At 33.1% G+C, this 22,236-nt stretch overlaps 2 protein-coding genes across 2 annotated transcripts; both read right to left on the bottom strand.

Moving 5' to 3' along the window:
- Positions 1-2,597: 2,597 nt before the first annotated feature.
- On the bottom strand, positions 2,598-8,750 carry LOC145611980 (uncharacterized). Its single transcript, XM_081667361.1, has 7 exons — positions 8,386-8,750; positions 4,769-4,835; positions 4,443-4,489; positions 3,927-4,014; positions 3,263-3,396; positions 3,077-3,175; positions 2,598-2,898 (listed from the first exon to the last, which is right to left on the bottom strand). Exons 1-7 carry the CDS (start codon positions 8,608-8,610, stop codon positions 2,818-2,820), a joined length of 741 nt encoding a protein of 246 aa, XP_081523487.1. The 5' UTR covers positions 8,611-8,750; the 3' UTR covers positions 2,598-2,817.
- A 7,133-nt stretch (positions 8,751-15,883) lies between these two features.
- On the bottom strand, positions 15,884-16,867 carry LOC145612202 (zinc finger protein ZAT10-like). The gene has a single exon (XM_081667582.1). It carries the CDS (start codon positions 16,786-16,788, stop codon positions 16,066-16,068), a length of 723 nt encoding a protein of 240 aa, XP_081523708.1. The 5' UTR covers positions 16,789-16,867; the 3' UTR covers positions 15,884-16,065.
- Positions 16,868-22,236: the final 5,369 nt, after the last annotated feature.

Raw genomic sequence — 22,236 nt, 5'->3', positions numbered from 1 at the left:
CAAGACTTGGCTCACATGGTAAGACTCTTAATTAAAATCCTTGAGGATTGGGGTTTGAATCTTGCTAAATGAGCTTGCTTGAACATGGTGATTCTCTTATCTTTTCCCCCTACTGCAAATATCCGAACCGTAAAAACTGGACCAAAAAAAACCGTAAGAGTTGAGGTCTAGTTAAGATCATTCTCCTTATGATTAAAAGAAAATTTTGGACGCATGCTAAAGTTGTTAAATTGGCATTTACTGTAACCTTACATTATAAGCGAGAATGATTCTAATGCTTTAGGAAGCAAAAGTTTCACTGTAGAGAAGGTAAAATGGCCCTAAGAATGCTGCCTTGATGGTCCTATACATGCGTTGTTGTGGGAATTTTATTGGATATAACTAGACTTATTGCACACTTCAGATCGCTACCATCATGCTCTTTGCTTAGTGGTATTTACATCTTACATCGTTTTCGTTCTCTTTCAAATCTTTACATTTCCTTTGTTTGGGGACCTGATCGGTCATCTTCAACCTACTGTTCATGAATAACTCACCAAGCCTAATACGATGAAATGCTTGCGGAGCCGGTGAGCTGTCCACTCACATTAGGCTAGGTTTGGAGAACAGTCCGGTACCACTACCATGTGTTCCAGTCTTGCAGACCTAATCAACCCTTAGCAACCAGTTCATTTATTGGTAAGTCAGTTATTAAGAGCCGACCTCATAAACACTCTTCTCATTTTGTTCTTTCAATTGATCGTTTGCTAAACTAGGTATTGGAGGAGCTCACTGACTGTATCTTTGAGGCTAATAGTCACACAAGATCATGCTTTTAATTCTTTTAGCTACAATTAGCAACCATGTTATACTGTGTTATATTCATACGATAGTTATTAATAACAAGTCAACAAATGATTTTAATTTTGTATCAAATCAATCTTGTAACCATATACTTTCCCCATCAATTATGTAAAATAATCCTTGTGAAAAAATCAATAGACAAGACCACACAGAGTTGCTCGATGCTTGAGATGCTAGATCATCTCACCAAGGCAGGTCGATTCATTGCAGCAAGCCAAAGCTTATGGCCTCTGTTTCGAGGATCAACCCCCGTGCCCCCCTTGCAGGCCCTAGCCACAAAGTCAGAAAGGTATTACACCAATGCAGATTCTTTCCAACCACGACCCTAAAAACTGTATTGTCTTCTCATGCATTAGGCTAGATAAGTAGCACTGCGGACTGAGAATAGCACTGCCTCCCTCACCATCATACAATGATCCACAAAAATTATAGCAAAATATCAGCGCATTATCATGAAGTTGTTTTACTCAGTTGACGACTGGAGGAAGGATAGATGTTGAATTAGCTACTGGAGATATAGCAATGAATAAAACTTCCTATATCAAAGATCTACTGTTATTTTTCAGCACATAAAATATAGGAATTAAATTGTTATTACATAAGAGTCCTTTCATACGCTGATCTCTAAAGATTAGAAGCCAAGAATACAAAAGCAATAGTGTGATAGTTTTTTCGCTCATTTGATCACTTTTTATTCATTCTATGATCTTTGAATAAACAGTACAAACAAATGAGCAAAGAAATACACTTGATTTTATAATGGAGGTTCTTAGGCGCAAGATGTCCTTGAATTTTTATTTTATTTTTTTTAGTATATTTGCATGCGTTATAAACGTTTATTGGGACTATAAAGCAACAAGATGTCAAATTCAGCGAGAAAGAAAAAGTGGCCCGACTCTCCAACAACTTTTGAACTATTCCCCAAGCATGAATACCTCAATTAGTCTCTAAATTTTGACAATATGAAAATTAATTTTCAGCACAGCACAGAGAAAGCCCCACTAAAGTTTGAGGTAAAATTACACAATACTGCATTTGATCGAAATCAACCAACCCAAAACTGTAAAAATTGAGTTTACTTCCAATGGAGAAATTCAAATTCTAACACAAGAAAATAATAATAATAATAATAATAATAATAACAATAATAAATTAAAAATTAAATAAAATTTTAAAAAAAAAAAAAATAGACAATTAACCCCCTTAATAGTACCACATACTACAAATTGCATCAAACAAAAAATACAGAAATAAAACACAGAACCTATACTGCACAATTTTTTAAGGAAAGAAAGAACTCAAAAACATCATATTAAATGCAAAGTTAATAAACTTACACGGGAATGAAGATGAACTGAGTTTTGGCGGTGAAGAAAACAAAGCCACAGGAAAAACAATTGAGGGAGACAGCGCAGAAGCATGTTGATCAGAAAACAAATTGATGAATGCATAGAGTTATCAGACAACCCGCCTCTTTCCCATTCATTATTTCCTTTTTCCAACATTGCTGGCACTGACATCTGTGCTGGTTTGGATGCTTGGTCGCACCAACCTTGGTGCATCTGAAAGCAGTAAATAACAATAATTGGCAAATTCAACCCTATAAATGTATACCAAGCTGCCCTCTTGCATCTTAAATACAATATAAAGCAGGGGGAAAGTATTGTAGTCATAATGCAAATGGAGATACTTTTTAGCTTATTGATTTGATACTGCCAACTGAATGAGCAAAGTCAGCAAACACTCAAAGTACAAAACACAATTGTTTGATTCATTGTTATGTAACAACAATCCAATGCCTAGGTTCAATCATAGGTGCAAGTATAATAACATGTGCACTGGCTATGATTTCATATCCGTATACAGCATATAATCTAATGAACCTTGAACATAGCAGCAAGGCCGTTTGGGAACATTTGATCCCACAAAACCCTTGACACTGAAAATTTTCACTGTTCACTTGAGGAGAGCATACTAGTTTGATGGTTTCTTTGGATATTCTCTTGCCCCAAATATGGTGGATCCTATTCTCACAATTGAGCTGCCCATCTCAATCTGCAACAAGCAAACTTGCCAAGTAAATCTTAACACCCAGTATATAATATTGCTTATTCTTTCACATCTCAGCAACGAGACATGACATCATTTAGAATAAATATGCTAATATAAGTAAATGTAATACTAGCACGATATCACAAAGTGAAATCGTTCAATTAGGTCACAATTTTCTTACCGCTAGCTCAAAGTCAGAAGACATGCCCATAGACAACTCGCATTGCTCTTCTTTTATCCCAAGAGTACTGCAAACTTCACTTCTACAGTTCGCTAATGTCTACAAGACAAAGGATTGAATTTAAACCACATACATAAGGTCTTGAGCAGTAAGGCAATTTTTGTGCCGAGCTAATCACAAGAATACCTTGAAGTTCTCAGGAGTTGATGTGTAATCCAACATCCCAATTGTCATTAAGCCACAGAACTCAAGGTTGGGACAATTTTGGCAAACGTGTTTTGCAAGATCTACACATTGTGAGGGTTCAACACCAAACTTTGCTGCAAGTACATTGGAAAAGGGGATCCAAACGAGTTCTAGCATGAGAATAGCTAACCAATTTGGAAAGAAAAGAGCAGACCATGACCAAAAGACTAATAGAAAAGTGCCCCAAACCATTCTTCATACTGATACATAAATGTTCTAGATCATGGAAGAAACTCAGTTTACATACTCGTAGTTGGGAAGCAACTTTCTAAATTTCATGAAAAGCAAGTTTGATTAAAAGCTACAAAGCACTAAAATCTTGAGCAATCTTTAGCAATTTTCAGGCAAATTATAAAGAGTGTTAGTCAATATCTAATGCCAGGCAAAGGGGAAATGTTTCAGTCAAAGCATAGTACAGCCAAAACCATGGACTTGGTATTTCTATACAACTGTGAGGTGCCATACAGTACAAGCATTGGCCTTTACTCTAATTTCAGTATGGACTACTAGCCTACTTCGAAAGAGTTGATTGAAAACAAGTTACTTTAATATCTTGAAAGTAAGGTAAAACCATCATTTATCACATATAGCAAGTGGTACTTACATGTTTCTCCACTGGTATTCACTTGGACCAAAACTTTTAATGGTTTTCTCCCCAGATTACCCACAGCACGATCAAGATGATTGGCTATCTGCATTTAAATACAAGACTTGTAAGCTAAAAAAGAAAAAACCAATGAAGAGTTGGATATCATAACAAATTACATTTACCAATTTACCAACACTGAACAGCTATCTCGTACAATTACCATCAATCATCTAGACGGATGATGCTTCATTAATAGAAAAATATCAATTATAAAAATGTAAAATTGCCAAAATTAGAGACTACTCCTGTAATGATATAGAATAGATTGCTACCAACTAAATTCACAAATGCATGAAACAAAACTACAGCTTAAAGGCACTGTGCAGTCAAAATTTTTTTATTTACATATTATGACAATAAGAATCATAATATAAGACTGAGAATAAGAAACCCACAACAAAACTTAGTATTTATTTCTGTAGGTTTTTAGCTTGATTCATCAAAAAACCTTAACCAGCCAATTACATGTACCTTCTGATCATCCACACTTTCCACCATGTAAAGATTTGGGACACCGTCTGCAAAATGAAAAAATATTTATACATCAGCTGCAAAATGGGGAAAGAGATGAGGCAGAATAATTAAAAATTGAGGTTCTAATAAACAGATATGCATGAACCAAATCAATACATGTATAAGAAATAAACTTAAATCAATTCCCAGCACAGTTCCTATCATCTCCCTCACATTCCCCCACTCTTGTCCTCCCTTCACTCCCTCCCCCCCTCCAAAGCACTCCTCAATGGTTTGCGTTTGCATGAGAGTGAACAGAACTCAGGGAGATAAGAGTGGCTTACTTAGAAGAACTTTAACTTTGTTGCTCTGCAAGTTCCCAATGAAATGCCATTCAATATCTTCAGGAAGCTACACAATACATAAAAATACCAGCATGAGTAATCTTCAAATCAGAAGATATAACGCTCATTCTGGCTAACCACTTTTTATTTCAACACATTAAAGGTCTTAATTCCATAAATCATATAATCTTTAGAGGTGTCCACTATTCGGATTAAAATCGAAATCCAATTCAATCCAAACCGAATTATCGATTCGGATCGGATTCAAACTTTAAATCGGATTGGAACGGATTTAATTTTTTTTATAATTCAGATTTTCGGATCGGATTGACCTTGTTTGGATCTAAAAAAACCGAAATAACCGAAATATAAAACCCTGCTTTTACAAACAAGAAATGTTAGCATTAATCATGTTAAACTATGTTTAGAATTACATATTAATCATGTAAAACTGTGTTTTCAATGCTTGTATTAACCATGTACAACTATGCTTTAAAAAATTGAACTTTTATGATTGTAATTTTATTTTTATAAATGCACCAAGTCTAACAAATTTGCAATGTATTGTAATTCGGATTTTCGGATCGGTGCCAAATAACCGAATTCTAATTCGGATTGGATTTTGTGAATAATTCGGGTCGGATTGGATTTGGAAATTGAAAATCAAATTTTATTTCGGATCGGATTGGATTTGGCCTAAATCCAAACCGAAAACCGAATGGACACCCCTAAATTCATCTTTATTCAGCTTTCCATTTTCTTACACTCCTACCGCTTATTCAGTCATTAAGCCCAACTCCTCTGGCTCATTTGGCAGGTAGCAATAAATGACTCTAATAGATGTGTTATATGTAATTTTACATTAAAAGTATTGGTAATGTCCACAGTAACAATTCTCCACCTTTACTTGTGGGTTTTCATTCATCTATTCACTATTACCGACATCCCAATATAACCACTACTTTTTTTTGGTAATGTACTAATGTGTTGTAATAAATTTTACAGAGTACAACATTTATCCAGGACTTTAAAATAGGAATTTCCAAACAAAATTTCTTATAAACTGACTGCCTTCCAGACAGGCCACTATGCTAAATTAAGCTAAGTATAATTTTTGCAAGCAAAGTTATACTGATATGCTATATCCATGGTAGAAGATTTATCATTTCTTCATCACCCAATGAGTACCGATAGATACTTAATTCATTGGTAATAGCTTAATTTTATCTCAAATTACACAAATAATTAGAATTGAAATAAAAATATAACAGCATTGGCAAATTAATAAGGAAAATGAACTATTTGCTAAAAAATGCATCCAATGTAAGATTTCACTACCTTGTGATAAAGAACAAACATCTTAAAGGTATCTCTTAATTATTACCTGATTAACTTTTTGCTATTATTCACATGATACCATTCTAGTTTGCTGCATAGTATATGTTTATCTTTTAAGTAGTTTGTGAACTCATACTAAAAATATACGTAATCTCAAGAAGCGAGAGCACTTAATAAAATTTGATTAAAAGAAAAAATCTATCCTGCATTTGTTTTCCTTGCTCAAACCAATTACTCGTTTCATAGCTGCAAAATACACTAAACATATTTTTTTTTTAACTAAGAAGAGCCTTCTAAAATATTCATCCTCATCATTCTCAATAAGCCAATTAGAATTACATCCACAAACAACATTTCATAGAAAACTCAATAGGTAAGCTTTAATCAGGGATGAGCTCCAATGCCTCCAAATCCAAATATCTATTGATGGTTTGCACCCTAGACCTCCCAATCTCAAATGGTCAGTACTTAAGAAAACAACATTGTATCCAAACCCAACCTATCATACTTGGCTCTGCTAAGACAAACTCAATTTTGGAGCTTCTGTTGGAACCTTCTCTCCCTACTTTATGCTGTTCATCACACAATATAATACTACATGAGGCATGGAAATGCTTCACGGCTAGATGCAAGAGAAATATATGAGACCAACTTTCATCTCCTGGCAAGCCCTTAGACTAAGAAGATGCTATTAACAAAGCTAATGAAATTCTTAATGACTGCCTATCAAACCGAGGCAGATCTAGTTGATGATATCATTTTCACTTATCATTATACCATTTTCTTCATCTCCATGTGATCAATTTGCTTCCCAGTCAAAGTTCTTGGACAATTATCAGCAGCTGTGTTTGAATGGTCCAAAGTCTATAGTCAGGGTCCCAAACATAGCATGTACGCTTATAAAATTCCTTTGGATTCGAAGTCGCTACTAGCAACCATGGGATTTTCCTAAACCAAAATATATGCATTTATGATGTTCTTCGCAAAGCTCCAATGACCAACGTCAAACCAGTTTCCACTCCCATCGCTATCAATCCACCATTATATACGCAACAGGAACCCCCCTCCCAAACCCCATATTCTACTGTGCTCTTGTTGGCAGTCTCCAATGCATATTGCTCACTTGGCAATTTAGCTTGATGTTGGTTGTGATGCATACTGGACTCCCTCAAACATCTCCGTATCTCCGTCTATAGTCTCTACAACTAGCTGTCACTACATAACATGATAATATGCTGTATTGCCAGTCACCACTCACCTTTGTTCTAATAATTGTTTGGCTACATTATTGCAGACAGGTCTGGCAATAAGGGCAAATATGTCTCAACAACAGGCTATCCTGTTTAATTAGGCCGTAAACCAGTGCTGTGAATCTCCAAAAAGCAACAGACCCTAGCTCATTCCTCAACTGAAGCTCATAATGACCCACCACAGCTAGAACTTAAGTATCATGGGTTATAATTCTTCTGTATTAGCTACATAACTCGACCACAAGTCCACAACTACCATCTACAGTGATAATATGGACACAACACATGTAGCAGCCAATCCGAAAATGAGCAACCTACCCCTTAGCCAACACTTTGCTCGTAAACACATACAAAGTGACAAGTTAAGGATCCCACATATTCCTTATAATGACCAACTAAAATGAGCCATTATCACCTTGACTACCATCAATTTGTAATAATATGGACACAACATATGCAGCAGCCTAACCCAAATACCATTCCAAAATGAGCCATCATTGCCTTGATTACCACTTTGCTCATGAAAACGTACTAAGTAGTGACAAATTAAGTATCCCGCGAATCCCTAATAACAACCAACTAGAAGAAGCATTCACCAGCCCACATTTCGTACTCGTATTCTTACCTTGATGTCCTCAATTTGACCTACTCAACCGCCATCCATCTTACGAAGTTATGAGGGCATGATAGATATAAACAAGTCAATGATATCCCTTAATTATCTTCAAATTAAAAACTTTTCTATTGTTCAAATAAATCAACTCCTAATTTGCAGTCTATACTACTATACACATATCCAATCCTCACAATTATTGTCCATCACATAAAAATCAACATCAATTCAAATAAACTCCCTCAACTCAATTTCAAATTAATAATAAAACTCCAATAAAAACAACCTCAAACATCACATTTCAGCCCTAAATCAAATTCCCAAAACACAAAACGCTATACAAACAGCGGATAACACGAAAACGCTGAAAACAAGCTTAATTGTAATGAACAATAACCCAGAAAGAGAGGATTCACCTGAGGAGCTTTTTCAATGATTTCCTGAACGTAATTCTCGCCGAAGCAACGGTGGCCGGCGTCGTAGACCTCTCGGAGAACAGAGACGGGCTTAGTTTTACTGACGGCGACGACTTTAACGTGGTTGGGACTGCGGCCAGACCGCTCGGCGGCTTGGGCGACACGGTGGAGGACTGAACGGAGCGCCGCCGCTTGAACGCCTTCCATGGCTGAGGTTGCGGCCATGGTTTTAGCTGGATTGTTGTTGTTATACTTCTAGATGGTTCTGGGCGTGGTTTGGGTAGGCAAAGTCGCAAATGAGGAGGTATCACTGTGATCAGTTTCGAATCTTTCGATGGTGTAGTGGCATTGGTTAATGTTGAAGTATAAACTTCTTAAACAACCTCCGGAGTATAAAGAATTAATTACTACCTCCATTACGTATTATTTGCAGCGATTTGACATAAAATAGAAAGGAAAGATGTTTAATCGTTACAAATAATACGTAACCGAGGTAGTACTTTATAAAATTATAAAATTAAGGCTTATTTTTACTTATTTGTGGAAAAATAAATTTAGATTAGAAAATTCAGATCATATCATCATTTTATAGATAGATTTTTATCGCTAAATACCTTAAATTTTATAATGAAAAATACATAATAATAATAATAATAATAATAATAATAATAATATTAATAATATAAATATTATTATGAATCTGAGAACACCCCCACTTGATATATTTTTTTCTTTATAGATTATCGTACACTTAAGGTCAAAGTTTGGTCTAATCAGGCAATCGGATCAGACCAGACCAAATCAAATAAGTTCAAATAAGCAAACATAAGGTGAACTAAATAGGGCCTAAGGCTCTGTTCAGTTAACCTTTAAAAAAATCATATTAAGTATGTTCGGTAAAATTAATTTCATTTCAGTAAAATAAGTCCAGCAAAAATAAATTCAGTTCAGTAAAAATAATTTCAATTCAGTAAAAATCAGTAAACTTAAAGAAGAAATATATTACAAATAATTTAAGTTCAGCAAAAAAAAGTTACTCCATCTATTGTCATATGGTTTTAGGATGCAACTTTCTTTGAATTTGGGAAATGGACTCTTTTTTTTGGTAACTTCCTTCGGAAAAAAAAACGGTTATTTATATAAGAAGTATTGCAATCTCATACCACTGGATCTCTTTTTTATTACGTATTAATCCAAAGTTGTTTAGTCTTATGTCAGTCCGGACTGACGAAATGTTTCGTCAGTCCGAACTTACAAAATGCGGATTTTTTATATTCTTAATTAGCGGGATGATATCCTCTATTGGTTGGATGATAACCTCTATTGGCTAGATGATATCCTATATCAACTGGATGATATTCTTTATTGGTTGTATGATATCCTTTATTGATTGGATGATATTTCTACTAGCTAGATGATATCCTCTATTGGTTGGATGATATCCTCTACTAACTAGATGATATCATTTATTGGCTATATAATATTCTTTATTAGCTGATGATACCCTTAATTGGTTGGATGATATCCTCTATTGACTATATGATCTCATATTGGCTGAATGATAAATCTAGTAGCTAGATGATATCCTCTATTGGCTGGATGATATCATATAGCCAATAGAAGATATCATCTAGCCTTTCATATAACTAATAGAGGATATAATCCAGCCAATAAAGGATATCATAGACACAATCATAAATGATATCATATAACAAATGGAGGATTTCATCTAACCATGATATCATAAAGCCTATAGAGGATATCATCCATCCAATAAAGGATATGTATAATTTATTTGATAATATGTATAACAATGGTGGAACCTCCATTGAAGATCTCGTACTAAGGTCATGGATATAGCATAACTTGCTCATTTATCAACCAAAATACATGCATATGTTATCAAAATGTTCTCAATTCAACATACAATCATATGGGACAATCAATTTCAACAATTATACATCATATAAGAAAGCCCCAATTCAATTTTTTGGGCATTTTTCAAAAAATTCGAGCATTAAACTTTCTCTCTCTTCCATCATGAATGACCTCGCTTCTCTTCTTCGTCATTGATGTCGTCTTCATCATCGTCACCTTCACGGGGAGAAGGAGATCCACCATTGTTGTGATCATCGTCATCGTTGTCTTTGTCTTTATCATCATCTTCTCCGCCGCACAAACTATTTGGTCAGGCTTGACTGACCCAATAGTTTGTGTTTTATGGAATGAATCATGCTTGGACTCTAACGAAATTACAACTCTACCCCATTCCTTAAAAAATCTTATACCCACCTCACCCTTCACAATCCATTCCTTTAATGAAATGTAAAAGTCGTTCAAAAAATAAGCCAAACAAATTTAGACTAGTATAAACACATACAACCCTAGTATGAGATCCCACACCAATCCATCCCACTTTAACGAACCAAACAACCGCTTAGAGAATGAGGTGGTAATGGGATTTTATAAAAATTAGGTAGAGTTAAATGACATTTGGCATGAGATACCCTGATTAAATTGCTTAACCAAACAATTAAAAGGATGGAATGAATTCTACCTCCCATTCTAACCATTCGAAAACATCCAACCAAACACACCCTTATTTTCTTTTTGTTGTTCTTGTTTTGACGACCAAAAGAAACAAATGGAATACCACCTCTGTAACTTAAAACAACTATGCAAAATGGTCGAAATATGGGCTCAATTTGTTTATTTTGATGGAAAACATTTTGTTGCAAATCTATAGTAAAATATTGGAAAATTTTCACTTTTGCTATCAGTAAAACACACGTGTTTCACTTTAGCTTCCAGGGAAAATATTAATTTTATTTTACTACCATACAAAAACAAGTTTGTTAAAAATTGCTACCACTTAATGGAATCTGTTAGGGTTTTGTTAAGGTTATTCAAAAAAAAAATTTAAAAAGATTAATTTTTTTTTTTTTAAAAAGAAAAACCCAGCCACCACCCTCAACTGCCCAACTTCCTCCCGTCAGCCACCCTCCTCCTGCTGGCAATCGGCGCCCAAAGCTTCGGCCGTTGCTGGAGAACCCACCCACTCCCTTTCCCTCACCTACGCACGCAGCCCAACCCCCTCCCTTTTCCCTTTCTTGCTGCCCCAACCCCAACCCTGAACCTGAAACCACCTCCCTCCGCATTCGCCCCACCAGAATCGGCCCCCTCCCCATTCCCACAACCGGAATCGAACTTGTAAAACCCCTTCCCCTACCCTTTTTGGCCACTCCTAACCCTAAACCACCACACCGAAACCACCATAAGCGAAACCCTAAAACCCGTTTAGGGTGGTTTCGGGCTGGTGGTTCAGGGTTGTTAGAGGTGCCGGTTTTGGTGTTGGGGAGTGGCGCGAATTGTTCGGAGGGAGGAGCAGCAGCAGTAGCAGCGCATTTGGTGGTGTTGCGAGAGGTTGAAGGTGAGTAATGGTGGCTGGGCAGTGATGGTGGCTGTGTGTTTTATTGTTTTTTTTTTATGGTGGGTCGAAGGTGGTTGACGGGGATGCAATGAGGGTGTCTGAGGAGGGAGGGGTGGGAGTGAGGGTTATTAGATCTTACTATCGGAAATAGTAACTAAAAGTGTTAAGTGGTAGCAATTTTTAACAACCTTGTTTTTGTATACTAGTAAAATTAAATTGAATTTTTTCCCCGGTAGTAAAAGTGAAACACGTGTGTTTTACTGGTAGAAAAAGTGAGAATTTCCTTAAATCTTCCTTAATTTAATTCTTAGATACTCTTAGAGCGATATGCCAGAATTATATTCAACCGCACAACCAATCCAACCGATTTAGATTTCGATTTGTATAGGCAGTTAGGCACCATGATTTATCATAGGGGTGCGTGAATCACATAATACCTTAGAGCCTCAACCCAATTTGTTTCCTATTATCTTTATGGGCCTCGATCTCCTATCTAAGGGTGTACAAGTTCGAGTTCGATTACTTGTTAGCAAGTTATTTTGGGTAACTGTTATTTTCGAGTAGATATGTTGATTTGGGTGTTTGGATCGGCTTCGGTGAGGTCGAGTCCGTTTTAAATTTGAGTCAAATTAAATTTTGTGTGCATATAAGTCAAAATCAATTTGACATTTTTCAAATAAATTTCGAATCAAATTGGTTAGGTCAGTTTTTAAAACCTCTACTTTCAAATCGCATTGTTATAAACTCTAAACAATATACGAAAGTATATCCAAAACTTTTGGTACTTGCCTATTCGAATAATGAGCATTTGTTTTGTTGCATAATGATTATTTTAAATTTGCAACTATGTTGACACTTAGCTTGTTTCCCTTATTTGTTAAATTCTATGTTGTAATTATGGACATACACATGTAAGTATGTAACACATCTACTATAAGTCTATTACTAGTATTTTCTCATCTAATTACCTTTATGAGTTTGTGTTGCAACGTCTAGTTACCTTTTCCCCATTTGCAATTAAAATAAACATTCAATATATATTTCGTATATCTTATGTGCATGTAATATTCGGTTACTTTGATCATTCACAAATTCGTTTCGTATTTTTTATACAATTCAAAAATCCGATCCTAAACCTAATAATTTTATTCAATTACCTATACTTTCTGTTCGAATTTATTATTTTTTATTTTCAATTTACCAATTCAAAAATCCGATCCTAAACCTAATATTTTTATTCAATTATTACCTATATTTTCTGTTCAAATTTATCAATTTTTTTAATTTTCAATTTCAATGTTTCGAATTTTTGAACAAGCCTTCTTATCCCCTACAATGAATTACTTTTACTTTTAACCTTTTAAACCAAATTAAAGTTCTTACCAACATAACTTTTACGTAATTCATTACCTCAAAAAGTTTGATTTCTATACCTTGCAACAAGTGTTCACTCTAACGCGTAACCGTAGAACTCCACTCTCTAAGCTAACTAACATTAGAAGCAACACTCTCCTCAAACCCTCACCTCTTAAATCATCAACTACACGCAAACCCTTAACCTTAATCTAAACTTTTAAGATAATCACTTATTACTTAATTAATTAATTAATTAATTCTACGAGTATACTCTTGCATTTTCTCCTCCACTAATCATATTATAAAAACACATCACTTAATTTTAATTTTATAAAAAAACTCTTCACATGTGTCGTTTACTCAAAGCCTTAAGCTTTGCTATACTTACACATCATAACCCCATAAAATAAGGTCACAAATTTATCCACATAATAAATAAAAACTTTATTATAGGATTATAATATATAGTTTTTATACGAATAAGATTTGGCACCTGTCCTTAGCATAATACTCGCTGGTTACCCTTGTCAATCTTATCTGTACTGTTTATTCACCCTGCTTCTCCACTACACTCAATCACAACTCACCAACAATATGTTTTGTGCGTAATTTTTTGTTTTTAGAATTTTTGTATTTTTTAATTTATTAGTCAATGGGTGATTGACACTTGTTATATTTTGGGTTCCGTAGATAAATTATTTTAATGACCAAGATTTAATATTGTCTCGCTTATTTTTAGGAAAAGTAAAATAATGCAAATTAAATATAGAAAATGTTACACACTAACGTATCACAATCACATCATTTGCATAGATGCAATTAAAAATCATGATCTAGATCCTAAAAATGGTAAAAGTAACTTTTTGATAATCTAAATTTAGTAAATTCTACCCAAATTTGGGAGTCGGTCTCTGCATTTTTCTACAATAATGCTCGAAAATACTCTGTAACATAGTTGCAAAAGCTTTATATATTTCGTATCTTGTTTTCGAGTATAGCTAGAGCTATATGCACTATTTCATTTGATCTGTGTATACCTGTACTCAACCTTCATACGGAGTAGTTTTTTAGTCTAGTATTTGCATGTAAGACATTTGAAATTAGACCGGGGGATAAAGAAAACCCTACCACCAAGCACTATCACTTGACAAGATTCAAACCCTAAATCTTAAGAATTCGATAAAACACTTTGTTGGTATGCCACTAGCTAAATGATGGGAATGAAAAAAAATACAAAGTATAATGTTACTAATTAAGTATTAATGATAAATCAAGAGAGTATTCAAGGGAAAATTATAACTGACAATATGCAAATTATATTATAAAATTATAAATATTCCGAATATAGTAATCTCTCATAGTAGGTAATTGTTGGTTAGTCAACTAGGTGATTGATCAACAATAAGCTAATAAGATGCTTCCAATTAATGTCAATTGGCCACCTTAATATTGCCCAAATTATAAAAATACAAGTATTCACAATTCACATTCACACTGCATTCACACTTAGCACACATATACAGACTGGACTTTGAAGGTGAAGAGATTCATTACTTAACTAATAATTAAATTAACAACACCTTATTCTTTGGATATTCTAACTTAGCTAACACGGATGTAACTATGACCTCACTCACTGTTTTTCCTCTTAAGGGACTGTTTCCTTCCTTTGACGTACTCCACTCGAGCACCTCTCCTTTTGAGCCGACTTATGTATTAAGAAACGAAAGAAGTAATACATTACGATGTTAATACTTATAACATGTTGACTTCTATGTTACATATACTCTAATTTGACAATAGAATGGCTTTTTTTTTTTTTTTTTTTTTTGATGAGGGGGACAATAGGATGCAGTTTATGGTCACGTAAAAGAGAGAAAAATATAATCATATACGATCTTGTTAGATTTGAATTAATATGTATGACTATTAAAAACCGACTAATAAGGAGTAATTAAAAGAAAAAGTATCTACAAAACTTGTAGCCGTGTTTTGAAAACACCAGGTGGCATGCTATTACTTTCTATCACCTTCGAAAAAACAAATTTAAAGAAATTATAAGAAGTAGCTTCAAAAAGGGTGAGGTGTCGCTTGATAATTGGCAAACAATAGTTGGTTAAGAAATGGAGAAAATTGGAAGGAATAAGGAAAATATGTTGGACCACACATACAGATTGAATGAATGAATACTATAATAAATAAAATTTGACAAAAACTAAATAAAAGATAATATATAGTAGGAAAGTAAAGGTTAGCTAAGTGTTTAAAGTTGTTATCTATCTTAAACCATGCCAAACATGTGCACGTTAAGTTAAAAGAGCCTCTTAACACATTAACACATCATCACTAAATTAGAGGTAATCAAATCACATGGGCAACTAAGGAAACATAGGCGGTTACCTTCTGTTACTCTATTCCAGCCCACATACATCCATTCTCCATTATTAACCTAAATTATTCTAATACCGACTACAATCAACTAATCAACTATTATACGTAAATGCATATTAAGATTGCCTGCTAACTATCTTAGCTGGTTTAAGTATTGAAACAGCACTGAAAGTTTGAAACGACACTCAATGCCTAAATTTAATTTACATATGCAATACTAGTGTGATTTTATTGATTTGTAACAATAATGAACAATATTTTATGTATATGAACATAAAATTTCTTAATTACATGGTAATAAAATCAAATAAAAAAATCAAATGAATGTGTAATTTCTAATACTATCATTTATTAATAAATATTTCACCCAATAATAATTTTGTAACAACAACAACAATAATAATTATAATCATAATGACAAGAATCAAGCTCTCTATTATTTACAAGAAATACCCAAAAAAAAAAAAAAGTATTTTTTTTGATGAACTAATTAAATTAATTAATCAATGAAGACTAAAAGGGAGAGGCTTCTTAGATGGATGTGGGCTTTCAACCTCTTGATCAAAGCAAGCTTGTTTGATAACACCATCAAAGTCAACGGTCAAATGATTTTCAGGAAACGCCGGTAAATTCAAATCGAAATCGACACGACTATGTGTCACGGTGGAAGTCGCGGCGGCGCCGTCAGACACGGTGGAGTTCGCGGCGGCGGTGGCGGTTGCGGTAGCGGTGGCCGAAGCCGAAACACTTTTATTATTATTAGTACTAATCCCACCTTCATAGTGACACCTTTTATGACCACCTAAGGCTTGACCACTAGGAAAAGACTTGTTACAAATCGTGCACACGTGTGATTTTCCGCCACCGGTAGAGGTGGAGGAAGATGACGTGGCGGTTGCGGTGGATGGTATCGCGGTAGTTAAACCGTCTACGACAGCCGGTTTACGGTGACTCGCTTTATGACCGCCTAAAGCTTGGTAAGAAAGAAACTCCTTGTCACATACTCCACACTTGTACGTCACCCTAGGTTGTTGTTGTTGTTCTTGTTGGAACTTTTCTTCGGAGGTTGGGCCGCGAGCGAGCATGACAAGGCAGAGAGCGAGGTACTCCTCTTCGGAAGGAGGGGAGTCGAGGCGAGGCCGCTTAGACCGCTTCTTCTTGGTCATCATAAGATTCTCATCGGATTTCATCGGTGGATTGGACGAGTTGAGCGCTTCAAGAGCCATATAGAGAAGGAGAGATTGAAATAAATTTGTTGGGAGTGAAGAGAAAGAGTGAGAGAATGAAATGAATTTGTATTGTAGGTAAATAATGTTGTGGTGGGAAGTAAAGGGGAGAGAAGGGGAATATATATATAGTAATTTTGGGAAAAGGGGGGAAAGGAAATTAAAGGAAATGAGTTGTTGGAGAAGAGAAGTGAAGTCGGTCAACTAAGAGAGAGTAGTAGAGGAGTGGGGAAAGAGAGGTGGTGGCTAAGTAGATCAGGCAAATTTTGGACTTTTTCCAGGTCAAATACCCACTTTTACACACTACATATTTTTATGTTTTCTTTTATTTTTTCCTACTCCATAATATACTGTACAATCCTTTTGGATTTTATTTTGTATACAACTACATCGGATTTCCTACGTATGTATGTATACCTTGCGTATATCTTTTCGATTTGCATTAAATTTTCAAGTATCTTTATATTGTCATAATGAGGTGTATAGTCAATCGGTATATCGAATTACTAATTACTCAATTAGACAATTAGTACAGTATAACTGCAATATTTCAATGGACGTGTCGTTTTAATTTTTTACTCCTTACCACGAATTATATTTAAAAATAAATTTTAGTGTTTTGATTATTGTTGTTGGTTCAATGATAATTTCATTATAAAAGTACGTAGAATTAGTTTTTTTTTTTTATTTTTTTTTTACAAATTATAATAAAGTACGATAAAAAAATATCAACGATGATAGTAATTAGTTGGCAAATGCGTTAGTCAAAATTGTGCATCTTATTGAGAAATAAGAATAGTAAATAGTGAGTAATAATTGTACACATTAGGTCTGAAAAAACTATCATATTTTCTGTAAAAATATAGTTATACACAGTACATGTTTATAATTGAATTCCTAAATGTGCAGCTAGCTAGCTTACTCATTTGAGTCGTTTCAAAGATTATGTGCACCTTACAATCAGTCAACAAAATCAAATAATAAATATATGGAGTACTTTGCGTTGAATAGTTACTGTTGATACTCATATTTGTGTTCTTGCAATGGACAACAAGACAAAATTAAATGAAGATTGATATTATAATTTAAGGCCCTTAAGTTATAAAATTAATCTGGCTTATAACTCTTATATCCAATTTATTGTTCAATGGAAACTCCAAGTAGAGGACGTCAACAATAATTAAAATTTGATATTGATCAACCTCACACATATACGGATATACCTAAATATCAAAACAATTAACATTAATCACTGAAGTTGATATTCATATATGCGAGACTAGTCAATATTGAGTAAATTACAAAATCAAATTTCCTCATTATATAATAGTCAAAATATTATAGTCATACTTTATTAGTTTTATGTAGAAATGTTAAAGAAAATAAAATCATACGGTTTATATTAACAAAAGGGATAAAAATTACTTTATAAAATAATACCACTACTAGTACAGTCCACTCTCTCTATAGTTTAGTTTCGGGGAAATTGGATCGTGTTTTAGTAGTATTAAATTTTGGCATTAATCAACATGTTCGTCTTTATCTTTATTTAATTAATTAATAATATTATTAATTTAATACATACTTTAATAGAGATTCATATACATGACCAAGTAACGTATGTAAAGATAATCTTGGGAAATATTGAATTGGATCCTAGTATCAACTTCACTCAAGTACGCCATATTTTTAAGAGTACCGAGTTATTGCCTAACTATTTAATTACTTTTTCATTTTTATTTTTTTTATTACGTGAAAAGTTGAATTTAGCTTGATAAACGATAAACATAGTCCGATACTTTGTATCTATGTGCGACGCAATTAATGTGTTATTTTTTTTCGTGGTCCCATTTATTGTGTGATGTCTTATATCAATTTTGTTAAAAATAAATTATTACAGCATGATTTACATACGACCCAAATCCTTACTTATAATTTCTAATTAAGTAATCAAGATTTAATTTGTTGATGTTATTAATAGTCATTGAAATTATGTTTAACAAAATCAAATCCTTTGATTGTTATAATCAAGATTAGGGATGGGATCTTGGTGACCATTAATTTTTGTATATGAGGTAGATGTTTAGTTAGGTCATAAATTTGGATCTATATATTATTGAGTAGATTTGTGATGTTTAACTATAATAGTTATATATTATTGATTGAGAAATATTATAATCATAAATCAGTCAAGAAATAATAAAAGTATGTGATATGTTAATTTGATATTTTTAATTTTAATTGTACCTTCCAATACACAACTAAAATAAAGTAGGCAAAAAAATCTAAACAATATTTTTTTTATTGTAAAATAGGTCACTAATTATTTAAAAATATTGATTTTTGATATATATTGCCCAATTTTTTTTTAAGTAAGATTTGTGAATAAATCTTTTATTTTAAATATAATAATTATTACGTGTCAATATAGAATATGTAAAAAAAATACGATTTTTGTAAATGATTTGTTTCCTTTGTTAAAATAGTTTTTTTTTTTTTAAAAAAAAAAACTAAGGACATACCAGGAAATGACACGTGTCATCGCTGGTGTGTCTTTTAGTATATAGTATTGATTGATTTTGGGATTTGAGATAGGTAGTATAAGGAAGAGATGAGGTTCTCTTTGGGTTTTTTTAAGACAAGAATGCAATGCTAATGATGAATGCCAAATAAATAAATTTATGTCTAACTTGATTGACCTATGTCTGGTCAAATTAATCCAAACTACTTTTAAGTCATACGAGTACCTAAAACAAGATAACTTATGGTCCGTAATATTATACTACGTAGTTTTTATTTATTTATTTATTTAGTTTTGTTTTGAAAGCCCTATGATATAGTATATGTGTCGTATATCAATAATTAGTCAGACTTGTTTAAATCTTGATAACTAAGTAAAGTAACACTAAAAAAACATAAACACTTTTTTTTTTTTTTTTGTTGGTTTTGTGTGTTTGATTTGGGTTTTAAAAACCAGAAAAAACTCTACCTAATTCATGTTTTTGGTTGACAATAGCTTCAAAACTAATAGTGCCTTCATTTTGCACTTATTTGCAAAAAACGGTATATTTATCACATATTTTCATCTCACACTATCTACTTAACTCACATCTATCGGAAAGACTAGATAATGGAATCATCAAAAAATTTATTAAATTTGGTCACATTAGTCCAATTAAGCATGATGCAACATCTCCAATGAGGATTTATTTGTTCTTACTATTTTGATAGTGTAGTTTCTTCCTCGAATTGAAGGAAATGTCAAAAAAATATACTCCAAGTTAGGCAAATGTACATTATTATTGTAGTAGACCTTGAGTCTAAATACATCCATATTGGCTTCTATAGTTCTATCCTTTATATATAACTAACTAAATCAATTATAGTTTTTTCTTTTTATGTATTCAAAACCTAAATTAAATTTTATTGTCTTATCGAAAGTCATTTGTCATTTTTAATAGAAATCAAAGTGTAACAAAATCTTAAGTGTACATCAAGTTGGTTAATACTCGATCTCCTAGTCAGATATCAATTCTTCTATGTAAGATCGTAAATTCATCATATCATGCTCTCTGATCTCTTTTATACCGTCCTTTCATTATATAACCTTTTACGAGAGGGTTCGTTGCTATAACTTTAAAATAGAAGTTTGATCTAATTCAATATACATATTGTACTTTGTAGATGAAGTATGACATTAGATTTGAGACGGTATTCTCTCTATTAGCGAATTAGGATCTGTTCTCTTACGTTGAAATTCAGTTCAGCTCAGTTCAGCTCAGCTTAGTTCAGTTCAGTTCAGTTCAGCTCAGTTCAGGTCAGGTCAGTTCAGTTCAGCGCCAAATTTCCTTCTTTTATAAAATATTCATTTCAGTTTAATTCAGTTCAGTTCAGTCAATGAGAACAGACCCCTTAATTTGTTTGTATAAAATTGACTGCAAAATATAATTTAACATACTATATGTAAAGAGTAACTAATAAATCACAAAAGTCATCACAACCACACATGTAAAGTTATTGAAATTCAAAGGCATGAATTAAATCAAACGAAGCACTTTTTGTAAAATCTATTAAGGACATAGCAAATAAACCTTTGAGATGAAAGATATTCCACGAATATTTTTTTTTTTTTTGAAGAGAATTCCACGAATATTACTATTTATTATTTTATTTATTTCAACTTTAAATTACAATTAAGGCGGTATATCGAATGAAAGGAGAATAAACTTATGCCTAACTAAAACTAAAGAAAATAACATCCACATAACAATAGTAAGCATGTGCTTATGTCATGGATTAGGACGATAAGTGGCATAATTATGAGGAATTAAAGAGGATTTTGATTGAAAAAGATTATTATGCCACTTCTAATTCATTTCCCATGACAAAATCACATGCCCTAGCATTACTCTAGTCTCTACTAATCAATTGTGTCCATAACAATAAGGTGCAAAAGATTTTTGTTTGCTACCTTAATATATTTGTGAAGCCAATTAAAAGAGTTTAGAAGACTTAATTTGGTATTTACGTCATTAGAACTTACGTCATTGCCTTATTATATATTTCTCACGTTACTTCCTCATTGTTGGACTGTTAGTTATGTAGGGAATTTGTGGTGAACCGCAATTAGAGGTGGCAAGTTGTTTACTTGTATCGAGGTTGATTTGAGTTGTCTTAACTAGATCGAGTTATGTTCTAATGATAAGTTATTCTATTTGAGTATAAATTAATCTAAATCATGTACGAGTTCATAACAACTTTGGCGTACTAAGTTCATGTTTTAGTTTAGTTTGGTTTGAGTCGGTTTTCCAAAAACATGTACATGTTTAATCTCATAATTTGAATGTATCTTTGCAAAATGATTGCTTACATATGTAAACCAATTAATCAAAATTATCAAATTCATCATTTAAGTCATGTAGCACATTGTATGTAATTTGTTTCTTATTTATACTTTTTTTTTTTAATCTTAAATTTCAACTCTCCCAACCCCTTTGAGACCCTTCCTAATTTTCCCATCACTAGTGTTATAATAGTCCGACATTTCTTAATCTTATACATAGGGAAATACTTAATCAAGAAATTAAATCTCAATTAAGCTATTAATTACCTAATTGGCTTAATATATTATTGGATCTTTTTTTTTTTTTTTTTTTTTTTTTTTTTTTTTTTTTTTGTTTGAAAAGGTAAGAAGAAATAAACATCATTGGACTTGAGTGGCGCTCAAATCTAAGGTCCATAGTCTACATACCTTTTCAAGTGTTATTTTAGTCTTCTTATTAGAGGACTTTATTCACGAATTATCCTTTTTTTTTTTACAAGGTACCCTTATAGTCTGTAAATTGCAGCAGATCGACATCGTTGATACTACCAAGCTCAAAGTGAAAATATATATGTACTAGTACTTGATGAGTAACCACTTCACCTAAGATAAATCGAAAGCTAAAT

Source organism: Chenopodium album, chromosome 24 (genome assembly GCF_948465745.1).
Source record: "Chenopodium album chromosome 24, dcCheAlbu1.1, whole genome shotgun sequence".
In the NCBI taxonomy this organism is placed as follows: domain Eukaryota; kingdom Viridiplantae; phylum Streptophyta; class Magnoliopsida; order Caryophyllales; family Amaranthaceae; genus Chenopodium; species Chenopodium album.
Note: the sequence above shows the minus strand (reverse complement) of the source record. Positions and strands in the feature narration are given on the sequence as shown.